This window comes from Ruditapes philippinarum, unplaced genomic scaffold (genome assembly GCF_026571515.1).
Source record: "Ruditapes philippinarum isolate M1 unplaced genomic scaffold, ASM2657151v2 ctg2922_1_1_1_1, whole genome shotgun sequence".
In the NCBI taxonomy this organism is placed as follows: Eukaryota; Metazoa; Mollusca; class Bivalvia; order Venerida; family Veneridae; genus Ruditapes; species Ruditapes philippinarum.
In genome coordinates, this window is record NW_026865831.1 from 61,821 (window position 1) to 87,562 (window position 25,742).

The 25,742-nt window shown below is 33.4% G+C and overlaps 1 protein-coding gene across 1 annotated transcript in view; it reads right to left on the reverse strand.

Moving 5' to 3' along the window:
* LOC132730465 (protein zer-1 homolog) overlaps positions 1–12,917 on the reverse strand; it is a 31,004-nt gene extending 18,087 nt beyond the window's left edge. Inside the window, exons 1-8 of the mRNA XM_060716390.1 lie at positions 12,816–12,917; positions 9,166–10,294; positions 8,669–8,839; positions 7,527–7,638; positions 6,945–7,094; positions 5,754–5,845; positions 5,341–5,406; positions 1,227–1,314 (exon numbers count right to left, since the gene is read on the reverse strand). Of these exons, the coding sequence (XP_060572373.1) occupies positions 1,227–1,314; positions 5,341–5,406; positions 5,754–5,845; positions 6,945–7,094; positions 7,527–7,638; positions 8,669–8,839; positions 9,166–10,232 (1,746 nt within the window). The 5' untranslated portion in view covers positions 10,233–10,294; positions 12,816–12,917. The remainder of the gene's footprint in view (positions 1–1,226; positions 1,315–5,340; positions 5,407–5,753; positions 5,846–6,944; positions 7,095–7,526; positions 7,639–8,668; positions 8,840–9,165; positions 10,295–12,815) is intronic.
* Positions 12,918–25,742: the final 12,825 nt, after the last annotated feature.

Sequence of the window (25,742 nt, forward strand, 5' to 3'; positions counted from 1 at the left end):
GCCATAACTCGGCTAAAAATCATTCAACCAGACAACCCGTGCAATATGCGCAAGGACTTGAGCTACAGATCAATCCTGTAAAGTTTCATTGAAATTTCATTAGTGGTATAAGAGAAGTAGTCCGGACAAACTTTAAAAATAAAAATTATTAAAGGGCCATAACTCTGACAAAAATCATTGAACCGGAAAATGCTGACAATATGCACAACTAGACTTGGTACTGATCATTCCTGTAAAGTTTGGATGAAATTGCACCAGTAGTTTATGAGGAGTAGTCCGGACAAGTTTTGTGACGGACGGACGGACAGACGTACAGACAGACGACGGAGAAGTGATCCCTATATGTCGCCACTACTCCGTAGAGGCGACACAAAAAATTGGCAAGTTTTTCTTTAAGATAAGACCAACTTTACATGACTTGCAATAGGGAATGCAGCTTCCCATACATAGTATATTCATTCTATTATTAAAATTAGACATATATAGTAAGAATCTAACAGATTTCAATAAATTTCTGTGCTCAAGGATGAGCATAGTATATCTTAAAATATTGCAATTCTACAAAACTGCATTTTCATGTGGTTCAAACAGTTTTTAATTACAAATATATATATATATTTTCTTATACTAAACTTTTATTCACATCTTGTAATTGAAATATTAAAAAATTAAAAGATCTATCTTACACTAATCACTAAATGAATGCCAGTGGTGATGACTGGTATAAATCAGGACAGCCTGACAACTGTTAAGTTGTCTAACCATATACAGTAAGGTCAGCCTGATCTCTGACGGCAAAAACATTATTATTCATAGGGAACTTATTTTCGTGGTTTTCATGGATAGGTCAATCCACAAAATTCAAATCTGACGAAATTTCATTTCATTTGCTGTAATATTATTTTGCATCACCTCATTTACAATTTGCCTTTTGTAAAAAATAAACATTCTATGAATTTAATAATCCATGAAAATGTTCTTTGTGACAAAACCACAAAATTTCAAGCCCACAAAATTAAGTGACATGCATAAGTGCTTTGACCATAAACAGCCAGGTCAGTCTACTCTATTAACCACAAACAGTAAGGTCAGTTAGTAATTTGACCAGATTCTCTACTGTGTTAATATTTTTCCAATTATCAATGGACAATTTTAAATACAAAATAGGGCAATGTCCCTAACAAAAATTCAGTCTACAGCCTAGGGTAAAAGTTAACATAAGATACCTTGTTTCTAACTTCTTGATTTGAACTCTTCCAGTCAAGTTTCAAACTGAGATTGTGACATATAACAAACAGCCGCTCCATCAATTGTCTACAAAATATAAATTTACCAATTTCAAGTGCAACTGTCTAAAAATAGTCATGGGGGTGAATCATGTGACTTTCTATAGTGATGCAAACGAGTAATAACGACTTCTGAGCCTTGGTAAAATTCTTATTTTTATCATATGTATCATATGTATCATATGCACTGCAACTTTCTTTAAATATAAATACTAAGTGCATTGTCCTACATTTTATGGTTTCTGAAAACATTGTAAGTAAGTAAGTAAGTAACAACTTTATTTAATGAGGCTTACACATTCGGTTTCCCGATCTTCCATGTGGGCCTCAGAAATTTGTTTGAATTGTGTGAAAATTGCAAATGCAGCTTTAGTGAGTCACACAAGACAGTAAAATTTTGTACCAAAATGAATGAAAATAAGCTTTCTTCCTTCACTAAAAACACAAAAACAAGCATAATATTGACATCTTTTATCGTAGAAGTCCATATTAAATCTTGCTGAAAGATCTATCGAGTAAAAAAGTTCTTTGCAGATGTATAGTAAGTAAAACTAGAAAGTCACACTAAAACAAAATAGTAAGTTTCACATTTCTAATATTTACATATACATTGAAAGGAAATATATCTGTATTTGTAAAGAGTTAATAAGAACCTTGGTTTAATTTATGATCAAATATTTAGCTTTTGTTTCGAAATGACAAATGCTTCATCAGTTGTTTTTATAGCCTGTATAATTATCGGTACATCTTTTAGGACGCAATTGTCGCAAATTATGCAAAACATTCCTTAATTTATCCCCCTGTTTCTATGTTAAGTTTACCCTACAAACAATTTATCTTAGCCCATAAGCTTTTAAATTTACAATTAAATTTTGTTTAGGAATTAAGCAGAATATAACAGAAAGGTATGTAAAAATCTGAAAAAAGGGTTGTCTTTCGGAAGCATTGCTCACAACAAAATACATGAAAATTGCAATGAAACAGAAAGACAAGGTAAACGAACATGACTTGAGTAGCTGTACAAAGTTGGAAACAAGTAGTAGATTAACTGTCAAATAACTAATTCAAAACACTCTTAATTCAAAACACTCTTGTGTGGTTAAAGTGAAATATAATATACATTATAGTAAGCTTTATTATACACAAATATCAAGACTTATTATTAACTTTAATTTAATCTAAACACATACTTACATAGTTCAATTTATATAACATATTCTCTTTTCTATTCAGCAGAGGTAAAATGTAACGTTTAGGTAAGGTAAAATGTAATGTATATGTAATGTATAATGTAACATATATGTGGTGTTTCTTCTCAAGTTACCTACCCATAAAATTTATTTCCTAATTAATTTGGATAAAACATAGGAGCAAAGTCTCAGTCACATGAAAATATCATGTTTATATTTCTCTGATGTTTCTGAATCTTAAATATACAAACTGGTATTTTAATTGAATCAATAAAACTTTGAAACTTTGGTTCTTATCTTTGAACAGTCGCTTAGCATTCACAATTTGAGCCGCGTAATGACAAAACCAACATAATGGGTTTGCGACCAGCATGGATCCAGACCAGCCTGCGCATCTGCGCAGTCTGATCAGGATCCATGCTGTTCCCTTACAGACCCTATAACATGTAAAGAAACTGCTAGCGAACAGCATGGATCCTGATCAGACTGCGGGGATGCGCAGGCTGGTCTGGATCCATGCTGGTCGCAAACGCATTACGTTGGTTTTGTCATGACGCGGCTTATTTCTCTTTTTTAAATACATATAATTCACATATAAATAATGTTCAATAAAAATAATTACCAACCTACCTAACAAAACTAGTATGGGTTGTGAGAGTGTGAGAGTGAAAACAAAGATATTTTTAAAGCTGGTATAGATTTTTTCCTTCATATTTAGAACAAGAATGGAGACAAATATGACTATTTTCTAGTTAGTGTATGTGCAGTTATAGTGACTTATTATAGATTGTGAACATGTTTATTGTATCTTGCTCTTAATTTGTACTTGAATGTAGAACAAGAGCACCGCTAGGCGGAGCATTATATGCCCGAAAGTGATTTTTTTTTTTTTTTAGTAAAGATGAAGAATTTGTAAGACATGGAAATTAAATAAAGTATTAACTCCTTCACAAAACAATCATCCTTTGAAGTTTCAATATTGTGGTCCAAATCTAACTTAAGTTATGCCCCGGAAACTGTTTTCATTTCTAAGGTAATAGTGACCTTGACCTTTGACCTTGTGACCCCAAAATCAATACGGGTCTTCTACCCAATATGGACAATCATCCTGTGAAGTTTAAACACAGTTGGCCAAATCAAACTTAAGTTATGTTCCAACAACTGTTTTCAGTTTCAAGGTCATAGTGACCTTGACTTTTCACCTTGTGACCCCAAAATCAATAGGGGTCTTCTACCCAATATGGACAATCATCCTATGAAGTTTGAAAACTGTGGGCCAAATTGAACTTAAGTTATGCTAAAAAAACTGTTTTCAATTTCTAAGTAATAGTGACCTTGACCTTCGACCTTGTGACCCCAAAATCAATAGGGGTCTTCAACCCAATATGGACAATCATCCTATAAAGTTTGTCCACTGTGGGCCAAATGGAACTTAAGTTATGCCCCGGAAACTGTTTTCAGTTTTAAAGTAATACTGGCTTTGACCTTTGACCTTGTGACCCTAAAATCAATAGGGGTCTTCTACCCAATATGGACACTCACCCTTTGAAATTTGAACACTGTGGGCCAAATGGGACCTTAGTTATGCTCCGAAAACTGTTTTAAGGTCATAGTGACCTTGACTTTTGACCTTGTGACCCCAAAACTATAGGGGTCTTCTACCCAATATGGACAATCATCCTATGACGTTTGAACACTGTGGGCCAAATGGAACTTAAGTTATGCTAAAAAAACTGTTTTCAGTTTTAAGGTCATAGTGACCTTGACCTTTGACCTTGTGACCCAAAATCAATAGGGGTCTTCTACCCAATATGGACAATCATCCTGTGAAGTTTGAACACTGTGGGCCAAATGGAACTTAAGTTATGCTCCGGAAACTGTTTTTCAGTTTTAAGGTCATAGTGACCTTAACCTTTGACCTTGTGACCCCAAAATCAATAGGGGTCTTCTACCCAATATGGACAATCATCCTATGAAGTTTGAACACTGTGGGCCAAATGGAACTTAAGTTATGCTCCGGAAACTGTTTTCAGTTTTAAGGTAATAGTGACCTTGACCTTTGACCTTGTGACCCCAAAATCAATAGGGGTCTTCTACCCAATATGGACAATCATCCTGTGAAGTTTGAACACTGTGGGACAAATGGAACTATAGTTATGCTCCGGAAACTGTTTTCAGTTTTAAGGTCATAGTGACCTTGACCTTTGACCTAGTGACCCCAAAATCAATAGGGGTCTTCTAACCAATATGGACAATCATTCTATGAAGTTTGAACACTGTGGGCCAAATGGAACTTAAGTTATGCTCCGGAAACCAAATTGCTAACGGACGGACGGACGTACGGACGGACGCCAGGGGGTATAACATAATATGCCCGAAATTCTTTCGGGCATATAAAAATAATAGTCGTATTCAAATGAGCCATGTCATGACAAAACTAACATAATGGGTTTGCGACCAGCATGGATCCAGACCAGCCTGCGCATCCGAGCAGTCTGATCAGGATCCATGCTGTTCGCTTACAAACCCTATAACAAGTAGAGAAACCGATAGCGAACAGCATGGATCCTGATCAGACTGCGAGGATGCGCAGGCTGGTCTGGATCTATGCTGATCGCACACCCATTATGTTGGTTTTGTCATGGCGCGGCTCAAATATTCTTAATTCTCATCATTCTCGTATTTTGAGCAATTTTAAAAAAGTCTACACCCAACCTTATTACTTTTGATGGCTGAATATTTATAAGAACTTATTAACATGATAAATGTTTGTGAAATTAATTTCACAGAATTGGAGGGCACTTGCTTGGTTGTAGAAAGGTTCTAAACTAGATGGAAGGTTTGTCTGTATTACAATGGCTTACCTTTTTTGTATAATGGTGATGTGATTTTTCACCTCATTACTCCTCAACAAGAAGTACAAGCAATGTCTAAAATATAAAAATATTCTTTATTCTTTCTATTTTATAAACATATTTTATGCATCATATATAACAAGCATACTTTGCAACTTAGTACATTATTGTATCAAAGATAGAAAAAGGTGATCAAAATGTAAGCTATAATCAGAAGTGCAAATGTATCTCAAATACATTGCCTTTTAGCATGGGACAAAATATGTTTGTTTTTTTCATTTACTAGACATCTATGATACGGTTATATTTAAGATTAACTTTCAAGCTAATACAACAACTGAATATGTTAAACCATATTAAGAATGAATAAAAAACAAGCTAATATAGCGATATAGATACACATACAACCTAAGGCTACTTACAGTGTAACACATACACTTTTTTCCTCATAATATACTCTTTCCACATAGCTGCTATCCCAATCTCCAATCTTAGCCATGTACTCTACTAATCCCTATATAATGTATATATATATATATATATATATATATATATATATATATATATATATATATATATATATATATATATATATATATATATATATATTTATATATGTAAATTATAATGTGTACAAAGTTTAATATGAGTATTGTAATCACAATAAGTCTGCAACTTCTTAACTTTCAATACTAAGTTTTCAGTACTAAGTTTTCTCCAAATTTTAAGACTACAGAATTTGCTCTGTTTTAATTTGAGTTAAACAATTTAATCTCAAATCAATATGATTTAAATTAAACACATAAAAAATGGCATAAAAATCTAAAAACCAGCTTATTTGTTGTGTAAAACTTAAAAATATTTTCTACTACTTTATGTATCTCTCTCAAATATAGAGAAAATACTAAAACTGTAGCTAAAGTTTGCGTTTGGAAGAAAGTTTTTGACAGCAACTTTCATATATCAACAGGCAGTTACTGTAACAAATTTTCATATATCAATATAGAGCTTCTCTTAAATCCTAAAATTTCCACATAAATCAAACTTTAAGGCTAAATTAAGCATAAACTGCTAACTTTCTTAAATACACTGTTCATTATCAATTTTGGGAATACAATATGAAAAGTTTAAAAGAGAGAGTGATAAGTTTAAATCCTGGTCATTTAAATGGTTCTCATTAATAAATGTTATAGACAATACACAAATTAACATTTATCAATTTAGGTGTTGTCTATAAACATTATTTAATTAATAAGAACCATAATTAATGAGAACTACATGTATACATTACAACATCCCTAAAATTTAGTTAATACAAGAAAGAAGTCATTTAAAATATGAAATGAGCAGTGCCATGACAAAACCAACATAATAGGTTTGCGACCAGCATGGCTCCAGACCAGCCTGCGCATCCGCGCAGTCTGATCAGGATCCATTCTGTTCGCTTACAAACCCTATTACAAGTAGAGAAACTAATAGCGAACAGCATGGATCCTTATCAGACTGCCCGGATGCGCAGGCTGGTCTGGATCCATGCTGGTCGCAAACCCATTATGTTGGTTTTGTCATGGCACGGCTCAAATATGCAAAAACGAAGAAGAAAACACTCTCACATCTATCATTGGTAGTCCTTGTTTTGCTGTGACAAAGTGTGCTTGTACCCACAACTGTAGCTCGTTCAGTACAGATAACATGATAGCCTTGTTGTGTTGTAGTGACCACAGTGCCACCAATAACTGATCCAAGTTAGCATCACCACTAACCTGTACAATGTTATATATCATATATCATTTTTTTCCTACATCAACTGTACTTAAGTATTCTAAACAACCAACTTAAAGCTACCTAACTTCAGGTATATTTTTACAGTTCTACAACTTTTCACAGATATTTTCATAATCAGATCATTTTAACAGCTTTAATTACAAGAAAAACTTATTTATCACACAGTGATTAAGAAAAATTTAATCACAAAATCCGCTAAATGATCTTCAGCTCTGTCCACTGATCCAAATGTCACTGAAAATGACTTTTTTCTTGATACAGTTTTAAAGTCAGACCTTCTTGCTCTATTGATCGGGGAAGACTTTTGAGGCCCTAAATATAGTTTATAATAAATCCTAAAATGAAAATTACTCTAATTTTATCAAAAAAAGAATATGACTACAATATGAAAGCAAGTATTTGATACAAACCCTTCGAGCTGGAATAAAACTGTGCCTACATTCTTCATTGCCATACAATCCAAGAAAATCAAACTGTCTACCCTCAAACCCAGGCATACAATGACCTGTACATTTTGTATCACTGTAAATGGCCAAATATAACATAATAAATTTCAAAATTTAATTTAATTTAAAAAGAAAGCAAGTGTTCAATTGACTTAATTTACAAAAGTATGATAATTTATGTCTTTTACAAGAAGCTATTATGATGGACCAGCCTTTTTCAGTGGAAATACTTACAATAGTGTGGCCTATGCTTCTTAATTAACAGCAAATTTTATTGCAAAAACATAACATATATACAGAAATAGTTTGTGGTAGATAGTTAAATGAACACATATATAGTTACAAATATTTATGGACCAAATAATGATGATATCTCAATTTTTGAACAGTTAGATAAATTTATTTTGGAAAATGAAGAGAAAAAAATAATTATAATAGGAGGTGATGTCTGTAGAGTTAGACAAAAAGAATAATAGAAAAGATAGCCACAAAAACTGTTGACAAAAACTCAAGGACATCATAGCGTGTATGATATTTGGAGAATTAAAAACCCATGTGCATATAAAAGTAACTTCGTCTGGCATTCACATGACATTTAACCTGCTATATTCTGTAGACTTGATTTGATTTTAATTTCAGAAAATCTTTTCAATAATGTTTGCTGATCTAAAATTCAAAATGGATATATTATTATAATTTTTACAAATAAATCAATTCTTTATCGCTTTTTCTACTGATTTATAAGATGGAATTACAAGTATTGTAGACAAAATAATGATTACAGCACAGTTCCATCGAGAGGTCCTCAAGCTGCTTTTGTATCCAATTTCACAATCTATTTTTCTAATTCTTGCATAAAACTGCACACAGTTATACATTTAAAGAGAAGAAAACATGCATTATCGGATAAAATCATGCTGGCATGCATCATTGTGGCACTTTTTTCTACTTTTTGCGATTCGGGGGTCATGTAAAAAAAGCCCACTGCAATGGAGACTTTTTAAGGTCACGGTCCATCTAAGGATGTTTTAAGAAATATAAGTTTCAAATGGGAATCAAGTGCAATCATAAGAAAATTACATGATTTTATATTATCAGACATTTACCTAGAATTACTGTGAGAAATGATTGAAGCAAGATTAGTTCCTGAGATATCTATGGATTTGAGTTGTGTCATTTTCTTGACTGACTGCGTGAATAGCGCTACCATTCTATCACTATAACAGTAAATGCCTCCGCTGTTTCCCCCTTCGTAGTTGCAGGAAACATCTAAATGTCTGCATAAAAATAAAGCATATATTTATTAATTATTCTGGTTCATGTTCTTCATTTGAACAAAGAAAAAAAAGAAAACCATGGTATTTATAACATACTATGTTTAAAGTAGATCTCAACTAATTTCAAATGTACTTGCACTTTGCATGCCACTTTAGAAATCCATACAGAATATGATGAACAATCTTTAAAATCAAAAAAATATTTTTTCAATTACTTTTATCATCACATTTTTTTTAGAAATCTCTGTTCATTAATAAGAGGCTTAAATGCAGGAGTAGGCAATACAACTACATGTATGTAATGTTAAACTGAACTGTATTGTTACCTCAAGTTTTCAAGAAGAGGTAAGTTGGAGAAGAATTCTTTTGTATATGGAATGCCCCGTTCCTCAAGCTCAGCTACCTGTTCAGGACAATTGAAAGACAAACATAGTGACTGGATATTTTTCATTGAATGAATCTTTGGTTGCGATAAGAACCATTTTACTGGGTTTGAAATTACTGTTACAAGACAGAAAGACTGTATTTGTTTGTTCCTCAACAATATCTCAGTCAGTAAATGATAAAACCATCCATAGCAGTGATGTGCAGAAATGGGTGGGCGCATTCCCATATAGACACACTCATAGCTGAAAGATTTTAAGTTTGGAGCAATATCAGACTGGTCTTCTGTATTTTTCTCTGCTCCTTGAACAGTTTCCCCACTTCCCTCATTTTGTCCATCCAGATTTCTGATCTGGAATCCATGGAACTTGGTATTAGAAACAACCATCTCATAAAAGCTTGGATTATCATATTTTCCTCTGTTCTGATCACCACTAGCATTTATAGAGTTATCTAAATCATCCGCATTTCCTCCGACAGTTTCAATATCCGCATCAACCTCCTGTCCACATAGCAAATTAAGAAAACCTGTCATCTGGCTTTCTTCACATTTCTGAGAAAGAGATACTTTTGTTAAATAAGGAAGATTGTTTTCTAATAATTCCTCGTATGAAACAGTAACTTCACTTGTACTATCATCAAATATGGAGAGATGCAATCTTCGGATTGAATTATTAGCCAACTCTTGAATATTTTCAGAGCTTACTACATCTCTCCTTGTCAATATCACTTCATTGCATAATTGATTGTTCTGTGTCAATTGATCAACAAATTGCTGTTTATCTTCACTTGGTAAACTGTTACTTAGGAAATACTCCATCAATCTGTTGCCAAGCAACAAAGAGAATGTGGATGAAATATCATCATTTGATTCACTAACATTATTCAATGATGCAACAAGAATGTCTAGATTGTTCATGCAATAAAATATACAAAGATCTTGAAGCTTATCAGGGGTGTCTTGAACTGGTCTACCTCCATCCTGCATACTGTTGCCTAATGAAGCCATTACTTTGGTAAATGTAATCCTCAAAGACCCTCTGCACAAATATGACTTATAAAGCCCTTCAGCTGGAAGATAAAATCTGTAAGTTTATTCAAATTCAGAATAGTCATACACTTGACTTTATTTTTTTTTTTTTTTAGTTTATTAAAAGATATGTCAAACTATTCATAAGCAAAACACAGACACTGGCAAAAACCAATAATCTTACTTACAAAATGTTGTTTTAATTTTTAATGTACTAATTCTGTGAATGAAAATGCTGTCAGGCAAGATAACTAGTGTCACACTTTGGGTTCACAAATAGGTTACAGGTAGGATAGCTAAGTCAATGTTTATTCCTTACATTAAAACACATACTGGTATCCTTTCACTTAGTTTAAACTTGAGATACTGAATCTTACACATTAAGACATTATTAACAACACATATGAGAAAATATATCATTAAAGTTTGTCTATGACTGTCTTTTTTCCATTTTATAAGTTGTTGTTATAGCATATTGACAAGACTGTCATTTGGAAATATCATGGCCTGGGGTGCCAGAAAATGATTGATACCTCAGGGCATGAAATTCTAACATGACAGTGGTTTTCAACAAACTGTCTGTTGTTGTATGGCAATTGGCATGAAAAGAGAGAAATTGAATAAAGCTTACAATTTAAATTTGTATTTTTGATTTTAAACATAACATTTGTTTTTTTTTATGTCAAGATTTGAAATTTTGTTTTTAATTTCATTTTTTCCGATTGCATCCTATCTTATCTTGTACCATACGGTCTTTTTAAGGAAAACAGTAACTCCATAATAGAATATAATGTTTTGAAAACTTTTGTAATTGTTTTTTTTTAAGTAGACTTACAACAAAATAGTCACACAAAATGTGCTATTTTATGTATATTATCAATACAAGACATTTAGTTAATGTTCAAAGTCGAAGCATTCTAATAGTATGGTTGGTTAAATGTTTTTCACGTTTATTAAGATGCCATTCAAAAAACATTTTTAGTAACTGTGACACCCCAACTGCATACATGTGAACTCTCCCACTTTTAGCGGGAGACTCCCATTTTCTGCAGCCATATTTTCAAAGATTTTTCTTAAAATAAGGGGTATTAAAGAAATCTCCCTATATAGACTTTTGATGTCAAACTTCCTTCTCTGTTTTAATATTGCAAATTCTAAAATCTCCCTCTTTTTGAAGAAAAATCTCCCACTTGATCTATCTATCTATCTCTGGATACTGCCAACCCCTCTTACGAGTGTTAAAGGCAGGAATTTAGTGCACGTCGGATTGTTAGTAAAAGGTGAAAAGAAAAGCTAAAAAAGAAAAGTCCAAACATTGACATGCTTGAAAGGTGAGACTGAAAATGTATTCTAGTCATGGTTAAAATGTTAATAGTGAAACAAGATGATAAGAGATAAAATAGTTAAAAAAAACACTGGGAGTAAGACTAGTACTGCAAACCCACCACTGCCTGTTTGAACTGACTCAGGTTGGGCAGGGTGGCAATGTTACTAGGAAGTTCATTCCATAGTATAATGCTATGAGGGAAGAAAGAGTACTTATGGTAGTCAGAGGATACCTGTATTTGGCGTAGGGATAAGGGATGCATATGTCTGGTTAATCTATGTGGGGTTTGAACATAAGTTGGGAGATTTATTGCAACTAGGTTATGGTATATCTTATAAAACATTATCAGTCTACAATCCAATCTGCGATGTTCAAGGGATCGCCAGCCCAGTTCTTCCTGCATGGCTATGACACTAGAGTGAGGGGAGTAATCCCTTTTAACCCATCTTATTGCGCGTCTCTGGATCATCTCAACTTTGTCAATATTGGTTTTAGTGTAAGGAGACCAAATAGTTGAGGCATATTCAACCTGTGGGCGGACCAGGGACTTGTATGCTAGTTCTTTCACTTTCTCATTTTTAGTAATGACATTTCTTTTAAAAAAGCCAAGGGATCTGTTTGCATTGGAAGTTATTCGAGATATATGTGTATTAAATTTAAGGTCAGCAGATAGATCTAGTCCGAGATATTTAGCATTTGTAACAGGCTCTAGGACTTGGCCATGGAGCACATATTTGTGTTTAATTATGGTTTTATTTTTGGTGATATGGATGACTTGGCATTTTGAAGGATTAAACTCCATGTCCCACTGCTTCTCCCACAGAACCATATTGTCTAGATCATGTTGGAGAGTTGGGGGGTCTGAGGAGGAGTTGATGGTTAAGTATACAGCAGTGTCGTCTGCAAATAATCTGACTTGGGACAGAAGATGGTAGCTTGTTGATATATAGAAGGAAACAAAGGGGCCCTAATCAAAATCAAAATAAGTAACCAATGAAACTCCTGAGATTCCAGACAGAACTCAGATAAAAGTTTTACAACCTCAACGCCAGTACAACATCATCAGATGGGGATAGAATGTTACCTTTACTGTATCAGTTTATCATTGTTTATCTTCCATTTCTATTTATAGTGATTATTTTTCTTCATAGAAAGAATGACAGCAGTTTTATAGAGTCAAAATAAAAGACAGATTAAAAGGACCTCTTTAACAGTTTAAATTAAAATAATATAACCTGTAATAACATCAGACAAACTTCCTTTCGATCATAATCAGATGAATACATAAACAAATAAATTGGAGTTTGGGACCTATTTACACCGTTATTATTTACTACGGCACCGGTTGCATGAACTTCCTTTTCCGGTAATTTGTTGTTGATGTAAGTGAGAGAAATATTATGTATACTTTAATCGACTGTCATCGTTTAAACAAATCATTGAAATAGCTTTAAATTTGTTTTTTATTTCCTTTAAAATGTTAGATATAGAAATATTGATTTCATTTGTTTTTGGAGCGTTTCAGATTCCTAAAATTTGAGATGGCAGTAGTGATGAGACAGTAAGGCCCGTTCAATTGTTACTATAATTCAGCACTTTTTGAATGAAATCGTTAACAGGCAACTGTCTGATTGCAGAACTAAGTGTCTCCTTATATTCATCCTAAATATACAACAAACACAGAATGAGCCAAATGCTGCAGACCCTAGGGTCCGACTAGGATAATGCCACAGATGCTTGAGGTCAGATCCTGACCCCCCAACATGATACGCCTCTGTAAACACTCTATTTTAATAGCGAGCTCGACGAGCTGGCCCAAAGGTAGCCTAATTAATTTGGCGTGAACGGTTTGACCCATTTTACAGACTTTTTTTTTCTTACTGTCAAACCGTTACGCCTAATTTTAACTGTCATTTTTACGCACGGAAAATCTACCGGCAACACTATCGATAGTTTGGACTGATTTTTACTGCTTAAACCTGAAAGTAACTTCAATCACCTCTAAAGATCAATAGAATATAAATTTTAGTACTAACTTCTCCTAGAAAAAATATTAGATTGTACCTGTCTTAACGCATACATGCGATTTATTTCAAATTTGTACTGTCTACTCTATCTTCGGCGGACATGTTATGACGTCATCGTAAAAAATCGATTCCGTGAAAGCTGGTAGTAGCTACCAGTGTGTCTAGCAGGTAAGTGTGGGTTACGCATGAAGATTAACTTAAACGAAATATCGGGGAAATAAATCTATTCATTATTTTTTAAAAATGTGTGCATTATTAAATACTATTGAAAAGTATCATTGTATTTAACCTAAAATGCAATGGTCGCAAATAGGCTCTGTACAAGTACTGTTGTTTAATATTTTTTTAAATATTTTAATACATATACTCAACATCTATCAATTTGGTGGTTTGCCTTCTTGTTTACTGCTAATGACTGCCAAATGTCACTCGGATAAAATACTGACTTCATTTATACATGCATATTTTATATGACAATTAAGAACGTAAAAAGAAATATTGAAGGAAACTATTTGAAATACACTTCAAATTATTCAGTATTTGTACAAATAATATTTCAAGAGCTCTTTTTTCACCGATTGCCGATATATAATACCATATTAAACTATTGATAAAGTTAAATGTCTTCTTGACATACTTTATTAATTTACTAAAATGGAACTTTATTGTGATCCAGCCATATGCTGTGTAACTATAAAGGAAGGGTCACATATTTTAATTGAAATAAATTTTAAGTGGAGGATATTAAAAAAAAGTCATTGAGAAGATCAGAATTTTCAAATGAACAGATTAAGAGACTTATAAATGTATAAGGTGTATGTCTTGTTGTTTCATACTGTTTTGGTGACACTTTTGTTTGTGTCCTTGTTGTTTTCTCGTCTATGGTAAGTTTCTTCCCTTTGCCCCTAGTTTTATTTCTTTAATTTCGCCCCCTCCCCGAATTTCCTATCCCCTTCTCCTGTGCCCGTTAACTTAGTGGTCCTGTTTCATACTGTTTTGGTGACACTTTTGTTTGTGTCCCTTGTTGTTTTTTCGTCTTTGGTAAGTATCTACCCTTTGCCCCTAGTTTTATTTGTTTATTTCGCCCCTCCCCGAATTTCCTATCCCTTCCCCTGTGCTCGTTAACTTTGTGGTCCTATTAATCATTCATTTATTTATTTTCTTTGATTTCCTTCTCAGTTACATTTTAGTGATAAGCCTGACCGTGCTCTCCCTTGCGCCCTTTCCCGTTTTAATTTAGGATCCTCCTGGGCTCCTTGCCAAATGGTTCATGTTCCTGGGTCATGTGGGGTTTGCGTTTCATTGAACGCCGCCTTTCCTTGTTCATCTTGTTTATCATATTGTATACATGTATACCGAACCGTAACAAACAGATAATGATTATCAATACAAGGTTCGGCAAACGAGCAAAGAAATGTAAAGAAACAGAAAAAAACTTATCCACATTCATGTATCCACCCTCAAAAAAAAAACCACCAAAAACGCCTGAAACTGCAAAATCGAAACATAAATACACAGGAGTGCCAAAGACGGCTCTGGTAGGTTCAAGTGCTCCCTTTCGCCGGTTTAAACAGAATTGATCACTTAAACATAATAATGTTGAAATTTTTAATCAACATCCACAGATGTGTACATAATACGGCGGTAATCATGGAACTTTCAATGTGACACATTCGAGGTGCCGTTCAACGGGAACTAGATAACATGGAATTTTTAATGGGTATCAGAGGTTTTGGTGCCTTTTGCGACAGTCGTTCCAACATTTCTCCCATCTGTCTTACATTGTTAAGCTATTCAACATCTAAATAACGGTCACTAAATTTCCGCTTGCTGTGTTTTTATCATAAACCCCGTCAAATCTGTGCGACAATTATATTTTACTGAGGACTGTCTTTGCTTCATCATGTATAGTATAATTATAATTCATTAATTAAGATGTACCTACAATTACATTGTATTTTCGTATGTGGGAAATCATGGCAGGGTTATAAAATAAAAAGGTAGTTCAGAAATTTCACCTAATGATCACAGATGTTAAAAATTCCAACTTAATAATATCTAATTTGACAATTTAAACGGACTTAAATGCAGTATGATCTGACATCGGACATCATAAACTATTTAATTTCTAAGTAAGGTTATCATAATTTCCTTTACACACCCTCTCTTTTTAATGCTGAAATATTTGTGTGTGAATAAAAGAGTTATTCCTGCAATAATTCATATAAATAACATAAAACAAATTGTATAATAAAGCTTGGCAAATACAATCGATTGCCGCCGATACCTGTGTTACACCATGGATTTTTACCAGTGTTTACAATTTAACCATGACACCGTTTTCCAATATGGCCGCTTTCAATAATTTTCAACGATTAAAAAAATTAAAGTGGAATATTTAGACTTCTGTTCGACTTTGAAGTATGATAATTTGAACCTTGCATAAAAAACGATTCTCTTTCAGGTAATGTAGACCGTTTTTTTCGAAACTTTTCTAGTTTTCGCTCCCAACAACTTTCTAATTGGGAAGCGTCCGTGCATAAAAATGCAGTTCGTGGTTGGACTTGGAAAAAGACAGCGCCCGTCCAAAATTATCTCGGTGTCTCTTTGACAAGTCTAATTAGTTGGACTAGCCCAAAGGGCCTGCACGCAAAGCGAGCTTTACGGTAACGCGAGTACTAGTCCTATAAATATGACGTCGCTTTGAGATATTTTTGCTTCTGGGCAAAGCAACGTCATATCGAAATTGCTCAAAAACCCATAGCATGTTCCGCCAGAAAATCGGGCGGAACGAAAAACAATGAAGACAGCGTGTATTTACATTAGTTTTGACCTATTTATGAACAAAACTAAAAAATAAATACCTTTTGTCAAAATAATTAAACTGTCACATCCGAAAAATCATGATTATATCCTCTCATGTATTTCAATTCTTTTTACAGCCGATAAACAAATGGCGGCCATAAAGTGCGCGAAATCTGATTGGCTAATTCAAATGCAAGCGTTTAACTGAATCAGAACAATCTAACGGAATATTTTTTTTACGAAATAATTGCCCATGCAATGTCAGTGTGTTCGAAATATATTTTCCGTTCAAAAATTTGGAATCAATCTGTAAAGCACCTTGCTAAACCAGTATGGCTGATAGACAAAAATAGATTGATGTTTATATTTTTATTTTAAATTGATAAGTACACTGTTTTGAGAGTTTTTGTGTATGATTGAGCATGAAATCAGGGCTCTAGCAAACTGGGCGATTTGGGCGACTTAGTCGCCTAAAGTTTTCAGAACTTCGCCGAGTTTTGAACATCAAAGCGAAAACGACTTCACCGCGCTTTTTTACTGACCACATCGGCACATGTACATATAGCTATCATACAGCGCATGTTAATAAAGTTAATCCTCGCCTCCAGGCATAAATCAAACTGAATTGGTGACGCACAGACCTTACTGCCGATAATTGACATCAAAATTAACACATTTAAGTGACATGATTATGCAGATGCATCGGACATTATTTGCCATTTAAATCCGCCGATGAAACATCACCATTTTTAAGAGGCATAATTTTTACGACACCTGTCACTTTTTTATCACCGAGTGTAAAAAAGATTTACACCCGGAATTGCTTATTTAGGTAAAAATGAAATTGTTATAAGAAAACTTATTGAACCCCACATTCAGACCCACATTGTTGGACAAGTCGAAAACAGCAGTAAAACTTTGTCTTCAAAAAAGTTAGGTCGGTAAATTATGGCGGTAGTACTACAAATTAGAAAATTTTGTTTTACAAGCCTGTTGCAATAGAGGATGAATAACCAAGTCTAAAAATCATCAGATTGCAATATTTAATTTAATATAATCAAAAAATCGACAACAACTAGAATTTATAAGTGTTTCTGCTTGAGAAACAGACAAATATTCATTGTCACATATTTTACGCGATTGCCGATTTTACGATGAAAAAATAAAGTTACCAAAAAGGAAAATTGTTTAGTTAAAATGTGTCCAATAGCACTTAAAATGTAGTTTTATTAATGAAAATTCCTTAAGATATTGTTTACATTAATTTTGATTGAGAATTTTGCCAGTATGTGTTGTACAATGAAAATTTTCTTAAGGGAGGGGGTGTGTGGAGTTAATCAGAAAGAAAACATTATAATGGTCTGATGATAGGAGGGGTTTTAGAATTTTATACTTCAAATATCACTATCAATGAAAATATGTAAAACTCCTTTTTATAGATCAAATCAATGTGGGCAAGCCCTTTTTTCACTTCTCCTTATGTCGTCAAACTTCTCCCTGATAGGAGCTGAGGGAGAAGTCACTTCTCCCTAAAATTTTGGTCTAGCTAGAGCCCTGGAAATTGAAAGAAAAGAAGATAAGCTTTTGAATAAAGCTTGAAAGGCAAGACAATAGACATTTTTTGAATTTTTTAAGATGCTATGCGTTTTTGAGCAATAACTATTAGACGTCAGGCTTGACCGACACAAACTATAACAAGCCTGTAACGTCTAATATATTGGACTACGCGAGTACCTGCTAAGTGATGGTTTTGAAAACATTCGTCCAAAGTACCGAATTGGACACTTTCGCAACCTTTCAATTTTAAAGGGAAATAACGAAAAAAACTGGGAATTTATTGAAAACAAGTGTAGATGGTCACCCCCGCACGTTAGGGAAAAACCAAAATTTGGGAAAACAGGAACCAGAATAAGGAAGCGTGGATAAAAAATTTAAAAAATCGAACGCCATTTTTGTTGAAATTTTGATAAATAAAAAAAAATTTTTTTTGTAATTTTTGTTTTTAAAAAAACTTTTCTAAAAGAAAGAAAAGGGTTTTAACAAAGGAAAAATAAAATCCGAACCCCCAAAATATCTTTTTTTTCAGTCTTTAAGGCGTACAGCCCGGTTTAAAAGTATTGTTTACGTGCCCCGCCCACAATGTAGCCCCAAAAAAACAGAACGTGCAAAAAAAGAAAATAAAAGACCTATTTTAAGCCCGCAAACTTTTTTAATTTTTTACTTTTATTTCATTTAAAAAGGAATGGGAAAATGGCGGGGTTGTTTTCCGTCTAATATAAAATATTCATCATTTAAAAGAGGTACCATTGACAGTTTTTTTTTTGACATCAACCCTAATAAGTGAGGAAATTTCGTGGTTTTAATACACTATTTTTTTACTTGAGAAAATAAGTTCATGGGCGCCGCCATTTTGGCGTTTCTGTCATTTTCCGAGAACAGACGAGACCGAGAATGTGACGTGTTACCACCCACTTCCGGTATAGGTGTCATGCTGGTACAACTGAAATATATCTTGATGAAGATCTTATTAATCTTATTGCGTACATTATATATTTATTTGATGAAAACATCATATGGGAAAACTGAATTTGCTTGTAATTAAAATTATATTGAAGACGCCGCGACATTAATTATCATTTTGTCCGATTTCAAGCTTGCTGATGATATCCCACATGATTAAGCAATGGGACTGCTTAATTTTCAAAGATAAACCATCAATTTAATTTGGGTACTATGAGAAACTTCTTCAAATTGACGATATATCCTTTTTATTTTGTAACTCAATTTTCGCTAGATAAGCTGTCCGAAATAGGGTACATCGCCGGGTTTCAGCGTAAAATATCAACTAAATCCAATATCATGCAGAGATCTGCTGAGGGACGCGATATTCCCCTTTGACGCTAAAAATGAGAATGGCGCAGGAAAAATCGGCAGTCGGACTAAATATCGTTATGAAAACAACACACTGTTAGGTTATTTAGGCACCAAGTCAAAACTGGTACCAAAAAACAGCAACAGGTTGTCCATTCCCCCTGTAATTACGCATATTCTCGGGTTTATCAGGTTAATATACGTACCTGGGTTTATCCAGTTCCCTTATAGCTTTTTTCCCACGTTATCTACTTACCCAATCCCTTTCCCTAACATATACATATTTCTACTACCGTAAATTTAATCCATAAAACAAAAAAAATCATAAATCTACTTAATATTTAAAATGATTATTGGTAACTGAAAAAAAAAATGTGTTGCTATTTTATGAAATGCTGTAATTTACAGTATAATTTAACAGGTGCGGAACTTAATTTCCCCTAAGGTTATTCAGTTCACTGATGAAGCGTAAAAAAATAGATGTCTTTTTCGTCATTAGAATATATTTGACAAGGGTAATTAAACCAATCAGGGCAACATTGTGCATGATCAAAAGGTCTGTCGGCACAGAGGCATACAAGGAGCAATAAAAATCGTCAGTACACAGTGTGACAGGAAACATTTGGTGCAAAATTAGGAACAATTAAAATGATAATGCACAGTATTAGACATAAGTAATAAGAACCAGCAATTGTGTGAATAAATTATGCAAATTAAGATTTTTTGGGCAGCCATATAAAATGTTTTTGCCCTCAGTTAATATTATATAGGCTACGATTACGATGTAAATAAATACCACGCAGCATCATCAATACGTTGACAGATATGTTTAACAATTTACTTTTTCAAAAGAGTTGCTTATATTTTTGAAAAATGTTTACATCAATTATTATAACATATGTTTCACAACATTTTAATTGAAAGTCAAAATCAAACATGCAAAAATTTAATTACATGTAATATATTAAAACACGTTTAGTAGGATTTTTATAATAATGATAATTATCGCCGTTCAATAAAATTAACGGGTCAAAATTATTCCGTTTGGTGCGTTTGTTTATTTAATTGCATTATTTGATTGTGAAAAACTTTGTTAAATAAAACATGTGTATGCATTAAATCTGTGAAAATATTGTTTAATTTACATTAAGGATGAGACTTTAATGAACATAGCATTGTTTGGAGTAACGGGCATCACAGTCTGGCCTGAAAGTGGTGCGACCGGTAGACGTTGATTTTTTATATGTTTCTTTATTTTATTTATTTATTTTTTTTGGATATTGTTTCGTATTTTGAACCATAAAAAATCTCATCTACACCTCCTGTGAAAATTTAATTGTCTGGTCAATATTTTATTATATTAATATTTCGCTACGATTAACAAGATTTATCATAAATCTACAGATGTGGGGAAATGACATCACGCGCACCTGTTTTTATACGGCCACTAACAAAACAATGGCCGCGCCTACTGATTTGTAGAAATCGGTGATTTAGCGATTTAAATTTTTTTATCATTCGTTTAATATTATTATTTTGGCGGCAGAGAAAATTTGCAGATTTATTATTTATAGTATTCTTTTTCTGAAATCAAGTTTTAATTCTAACCTTGTCTTTCCCTTTAAATAATCTTTTATTTCGCTTGAAAAAAATATAGAGTAAATAAAAAAAAAAAGTTTATCAACCGTTTTTCAAAAAAACTCGTTATTCATTTCACGACACGGGCGGAGCCATATTTAATCAGTACGTGGGACGCACACGCACTCGTTACTGCAAAAAAGCGATTATTTTCATACCGAGCTCGCTTTGAGGCTTTGCCTTTTTTTATATTATTTAAACACGAATGGGACATCTATAACAACGATAAAAATGGTTTTCAAACAATTTTTTTACATATATGAAAAAGAAACGTATATATGCCGTTGACCCGTATTTTCGGGGTTTTAACGTTTTAAAAACTTAAGCCACGCCGTTTAGAATAGTAAATGGAAGGCAAAAAAAAACAATTCAACAGTGAAAAAAAACTATGACAAACAAAAATGAAGCGTATTTAAAAATACGAAAATAACGATTTCAGTAAAAATCCTAATATTTCTACTTTCCTATTTGGTAGTCTGTGATGCTCGGAAGCTGTCTCATTTTTCGGGGATTTTTAACCAGTTTTCCGAAGGAAAAAACTGGTTATTAGATTGAGGTATGTCGGCGGGCGGGCGCGGTCGGGCGGGCGCGGGCGGGGGCGTAAACAATTTCTTCTGTGCGCAACTCCTCCTACATTTCTCAACAGATTTTGACCAAACTTTCACAGAAGCTTTGTCATCAAGTGCCCTGGCGGCATATTGTCGGGGTTTTGCCGATTAGATATATTTTACCTAATTATGGCCCTTTTGTTTTTTTTTCCTTATATAAAATATATAGTGAACAATTTATTCTGTGCGCAACTCCTCCTACATTCTCAACGGATTTTGACCAAACTTTCTCAGAAGCTTTGTCATCAAGTGCCCTGACAACATATTGCCAGGGTTTTGCAATTGGTATATATTTGACCTAATTATGGCCCTTTGTTTTTTTTTTCCTTATATAGAAAAAACTGGTTATTAGATTGAGGTATGTCGGCGTCGGGCGGGCGGCGGGCGGGCGTAAACAATTTCTTCTGTGCGCAACTCCTCCTACATTTCTCAACAGATTTTGACCAAACTTTCACAGAAGCTTTGTCATCAAGTGCCCTGGCGCATATTGTCGGGGTTTTGCGATTAGATAATATTTTACCTAATTATGGCCCTTTGTTTTTTTTTTCCTTATATAAAATATATAGTGAACAATTTATTCTGTGCGCAACTCCTCCTACATTTCTCAACGGATTTTGACCAAACTTTCTCAGAAGCTTTGTCATCAAGTGCCCTGACACATATTGCCAGGGTTTTGCAATTGGTATATATTTGACCTAATTATGGCCCTTTGTTTTTTTTTCCTTATATAGAATATATAGTGAACAATTTCTTCTGTGCGCAACTCCTCCTACATTTCTCAACGGATTTTGACCAAACTTTCTTAGAAGCTTTGTTATCAAGTGCCTGGCACATATTGTCGGGGTTTTGTGATTGGATAATATTTGACCGAATTATGGCCCTTTGTATATTTTTTCCTTATACAGAATATATAGAGAACAATTTCTTCTGTGCTCAACTCCTCCTACATTTCTCAACGGATTTTGACCAAACTTTCTTAGAAGCTTTGTTTTCAAGTGCCTGGCACATATTGTCGGGGTTTTGTGATTGGATAATATTTGACCGAATTATGGCCCTTTGTATATTTTTTCCTTATACAGAATATATAGTGAACAATTTCTACAGTGCGCAACTTCTCCTACATTTCTCAATGGATTTTGACCAAACTTTCACAGAAGCTTTGTCATCAAAGTGCCCTGGCGCTCACTAAATTCCCATGTTTCTTCCAAGACATCATTCAAGTATTTTTTTAAAATTGTGAACATACTTTTCTTGATATCGCACAAAACACCACACGCCAATATTGTTGACAAAAGAAAATGACAAGAGACGCAAAAATGCAAAAATTAAGCAAAAATAAAGTACTGTTTACCTTTCTAAAACATTTGGGAAAAAAAGGCGAATAAGACAACATAAAATTTCTCAATCATTTTTGTTTGAGGAATATTAAAAAAGCCATAATTCCTCCTAAAAGTTCAATTAAAAACAAATGCCCCTTCATGACAAAGCTTCTGTGAAATATTTTGCTGAAAACCTGGTTGCATCGCATTGCGATGTTCCTTGTGATTGGATGGCCTCATTTTGGTAGTTACGTTGCACACGTTCAAATTCTATACTGCACTCAATATATTTCGGGACATTGGTTTAAGTTTGGCATAAGTCCCGGTGATGAATTTTTAGGCAAAGATACGTTTTTTGTTCTTTTTTGTTGCTGTGTAGTTGAAAATAATGTATAAAAATGAGAAAAGAAATAGTTATAATTGAAATGACATTGACAGATTTATATTTATGTGTGTAATATCTTAATAACGGTAGTAATTAACAGAAATAAGTGTTGGCGAAATCTTGATGCTTTTTGGAGAGTCCAATCCATCGCGCGAGCTGTCATTCACGACCGGAAATGACGCCACGAAAATATGAGAACCCCCGAAAATATGAGGACAAGGCATACCACCAAGTCTCAATCATATCTACTTGAGCATTCTATCCTCATGTCCAAATTCAAATATTTAAATTGTATATTATAAGAATAAAAATGAACATGGGAAACAACACACTGTGCATCTTGGTAATAGTTTTATTACAAATAAGGCCAACATTTTTTTATAAAATGTTTTACGGGACCGCCGACCGTATTTTAAGAGAAAATCAAATAAAAATAAAAGTTAATTTAAGAACTTTTATTTTCATTATGCCCGCGGACCTATCTTACCCACTTCTGTCAAAATAAAAGTTACTTGGTATGGAACACATTTTTCACTTTAGTTGTTAACGATACTTAACGGTAGAACCTCGGAACTTGCTTAAAACAACTGACAAAAGTTAGGCCCTTTGATGTTTACAAGAATGTTACAAAAGGCGTAACAAAAGGGAAGGGCAATAACTTTACAAGCTTGTAATAAATTTACACGTGTGAATATCACGCGACACCGGGTCACGGAAGTACAACTAAGGCAATTTGAGTAATAAATATTAGAGCATTTAATCAAACATGATAGCCTGTAAAGCTGTTAGAAAGCACGACTGGTAATTAACATCCATTGCATAAGTTGATTTGAATTACCTTCACTGTCCGAACAGTTGTAAACAATTAAATGGGCACGGGATCAAAGCCGTTGATCGACTTTGGTGTCAAAATGAAATATAACTCGATTTACCACGGACCATGAGATTACTTCCACACAATAAAATAGGTTTTATAAAGAAATATAAGTTAAATTTACTTAGACAGATTGAGAAAAACGAGTAACAAATGAGTTCTACTTACATTGTAGATTTATTGTAAGCAAATTGATAGTGAAAACTTTTTATTATGAATCTTTGAAAACAATAGATTAATTTATTATACGAAAATAAATTCATGAAAGTTGTTTGGTGGACATATTTTTGTTGTTGTCTTTTTGAAATACAAGGTTTCTTTACAATTGAACACAGTCATCTATAACATTTATTAAGTTAATATTATATCATGACAGGTAGTAATGTGTATTTATAGAAGTTTTTTTATTAGATCAATATTGAGAAAATTGGTCTTTTTTCAATGTAAGATTATGAGCATAAGTCCTCTTTGACATTTCTGTAAAAACTGCCTATAATAAATTCTCAGCAGAAAACTCTGATTTTGTAACAATGTATGCCATTTGATTTTCTATTTACTGTCAATTGCTTTCATTTTACTAATCATTTGAAATACGAATAATTTTCAGAAATTGCAAATTTTTTTGCACATACAGAACTTACTCTCTTAAAGATAATTTGAAGTTGTTGATTCAATTTACCTTGTGAAACTGACATTGTACATTATTATGTTTGTACCTCTGTGAATGAATCACTCTCCCTGTGTGGTGTTGTGGATTAGAATCCTGTCAGGAAGTTAATTTGGATTCCCGTGAGGAAACTATCAGTAAGCTTATAATAGGTTGGTGGTTCTACCTGGTTGCAAGCTTGTGTCAGTAAAGCTTGAGAGTGGCAATACGACCTTGTTTGGATACTCTTTAAATGAAGGGACTAAACAATGAATTTGGAGTTGTGTGGCATGTTTGCCCTAAATATGAAAAGACAAAACTAATAGAAACTAGATCAGCATTAAATAGCTACTAAAAACAAAAGCAAAAGTGATTTAAAGCATTTTTTTCAATTATTTTGTTTAAAATTATGTCAAAAATACTTCAAAACTATAAAATCATTGATTTTATGAACAAAAAATCTGTTTTTGGAGTCTTAAAAAAATGTTTGAAAATAAAAAATTTTAACCTCTTTTTTCATTTTATTTTTATTTTGTGGTCGACTGATAAAAAAATTGATTTTTTTTTTATTTTTATTTATCCCCCCCGACCCAATTTTTTTTAAAAATGTCCCGTAAAACATTTAATAAAAAAATGTTGGCCTAAATGTCATTTAAACGAGTGCTTGCAGACAGCTAACACGCAGGACATGAGGATAAAATGCTTAAGTAGATATCTAGTGGAAAGCATGTACACCGCTTGGGTACCGGCTTGACAAGCGCTCCACGCAGAGCCAGGAACTCTTCGCGTATTGGTTGGACAGAGCGCAAAATTTATTTTCCGTTTTAATTAAATGTTGATTTTAAAGGGAAAGACAAGGTTAGAATAAAAACTTGATTTCAGAAAATGAATATGAATAATAAATCTGCAAATTTTCTGCCGCCAAATAATAATATTAAACGAATGATAACAAAATTTAAATCGCTAAATCACCGATTTCTACAAATCGG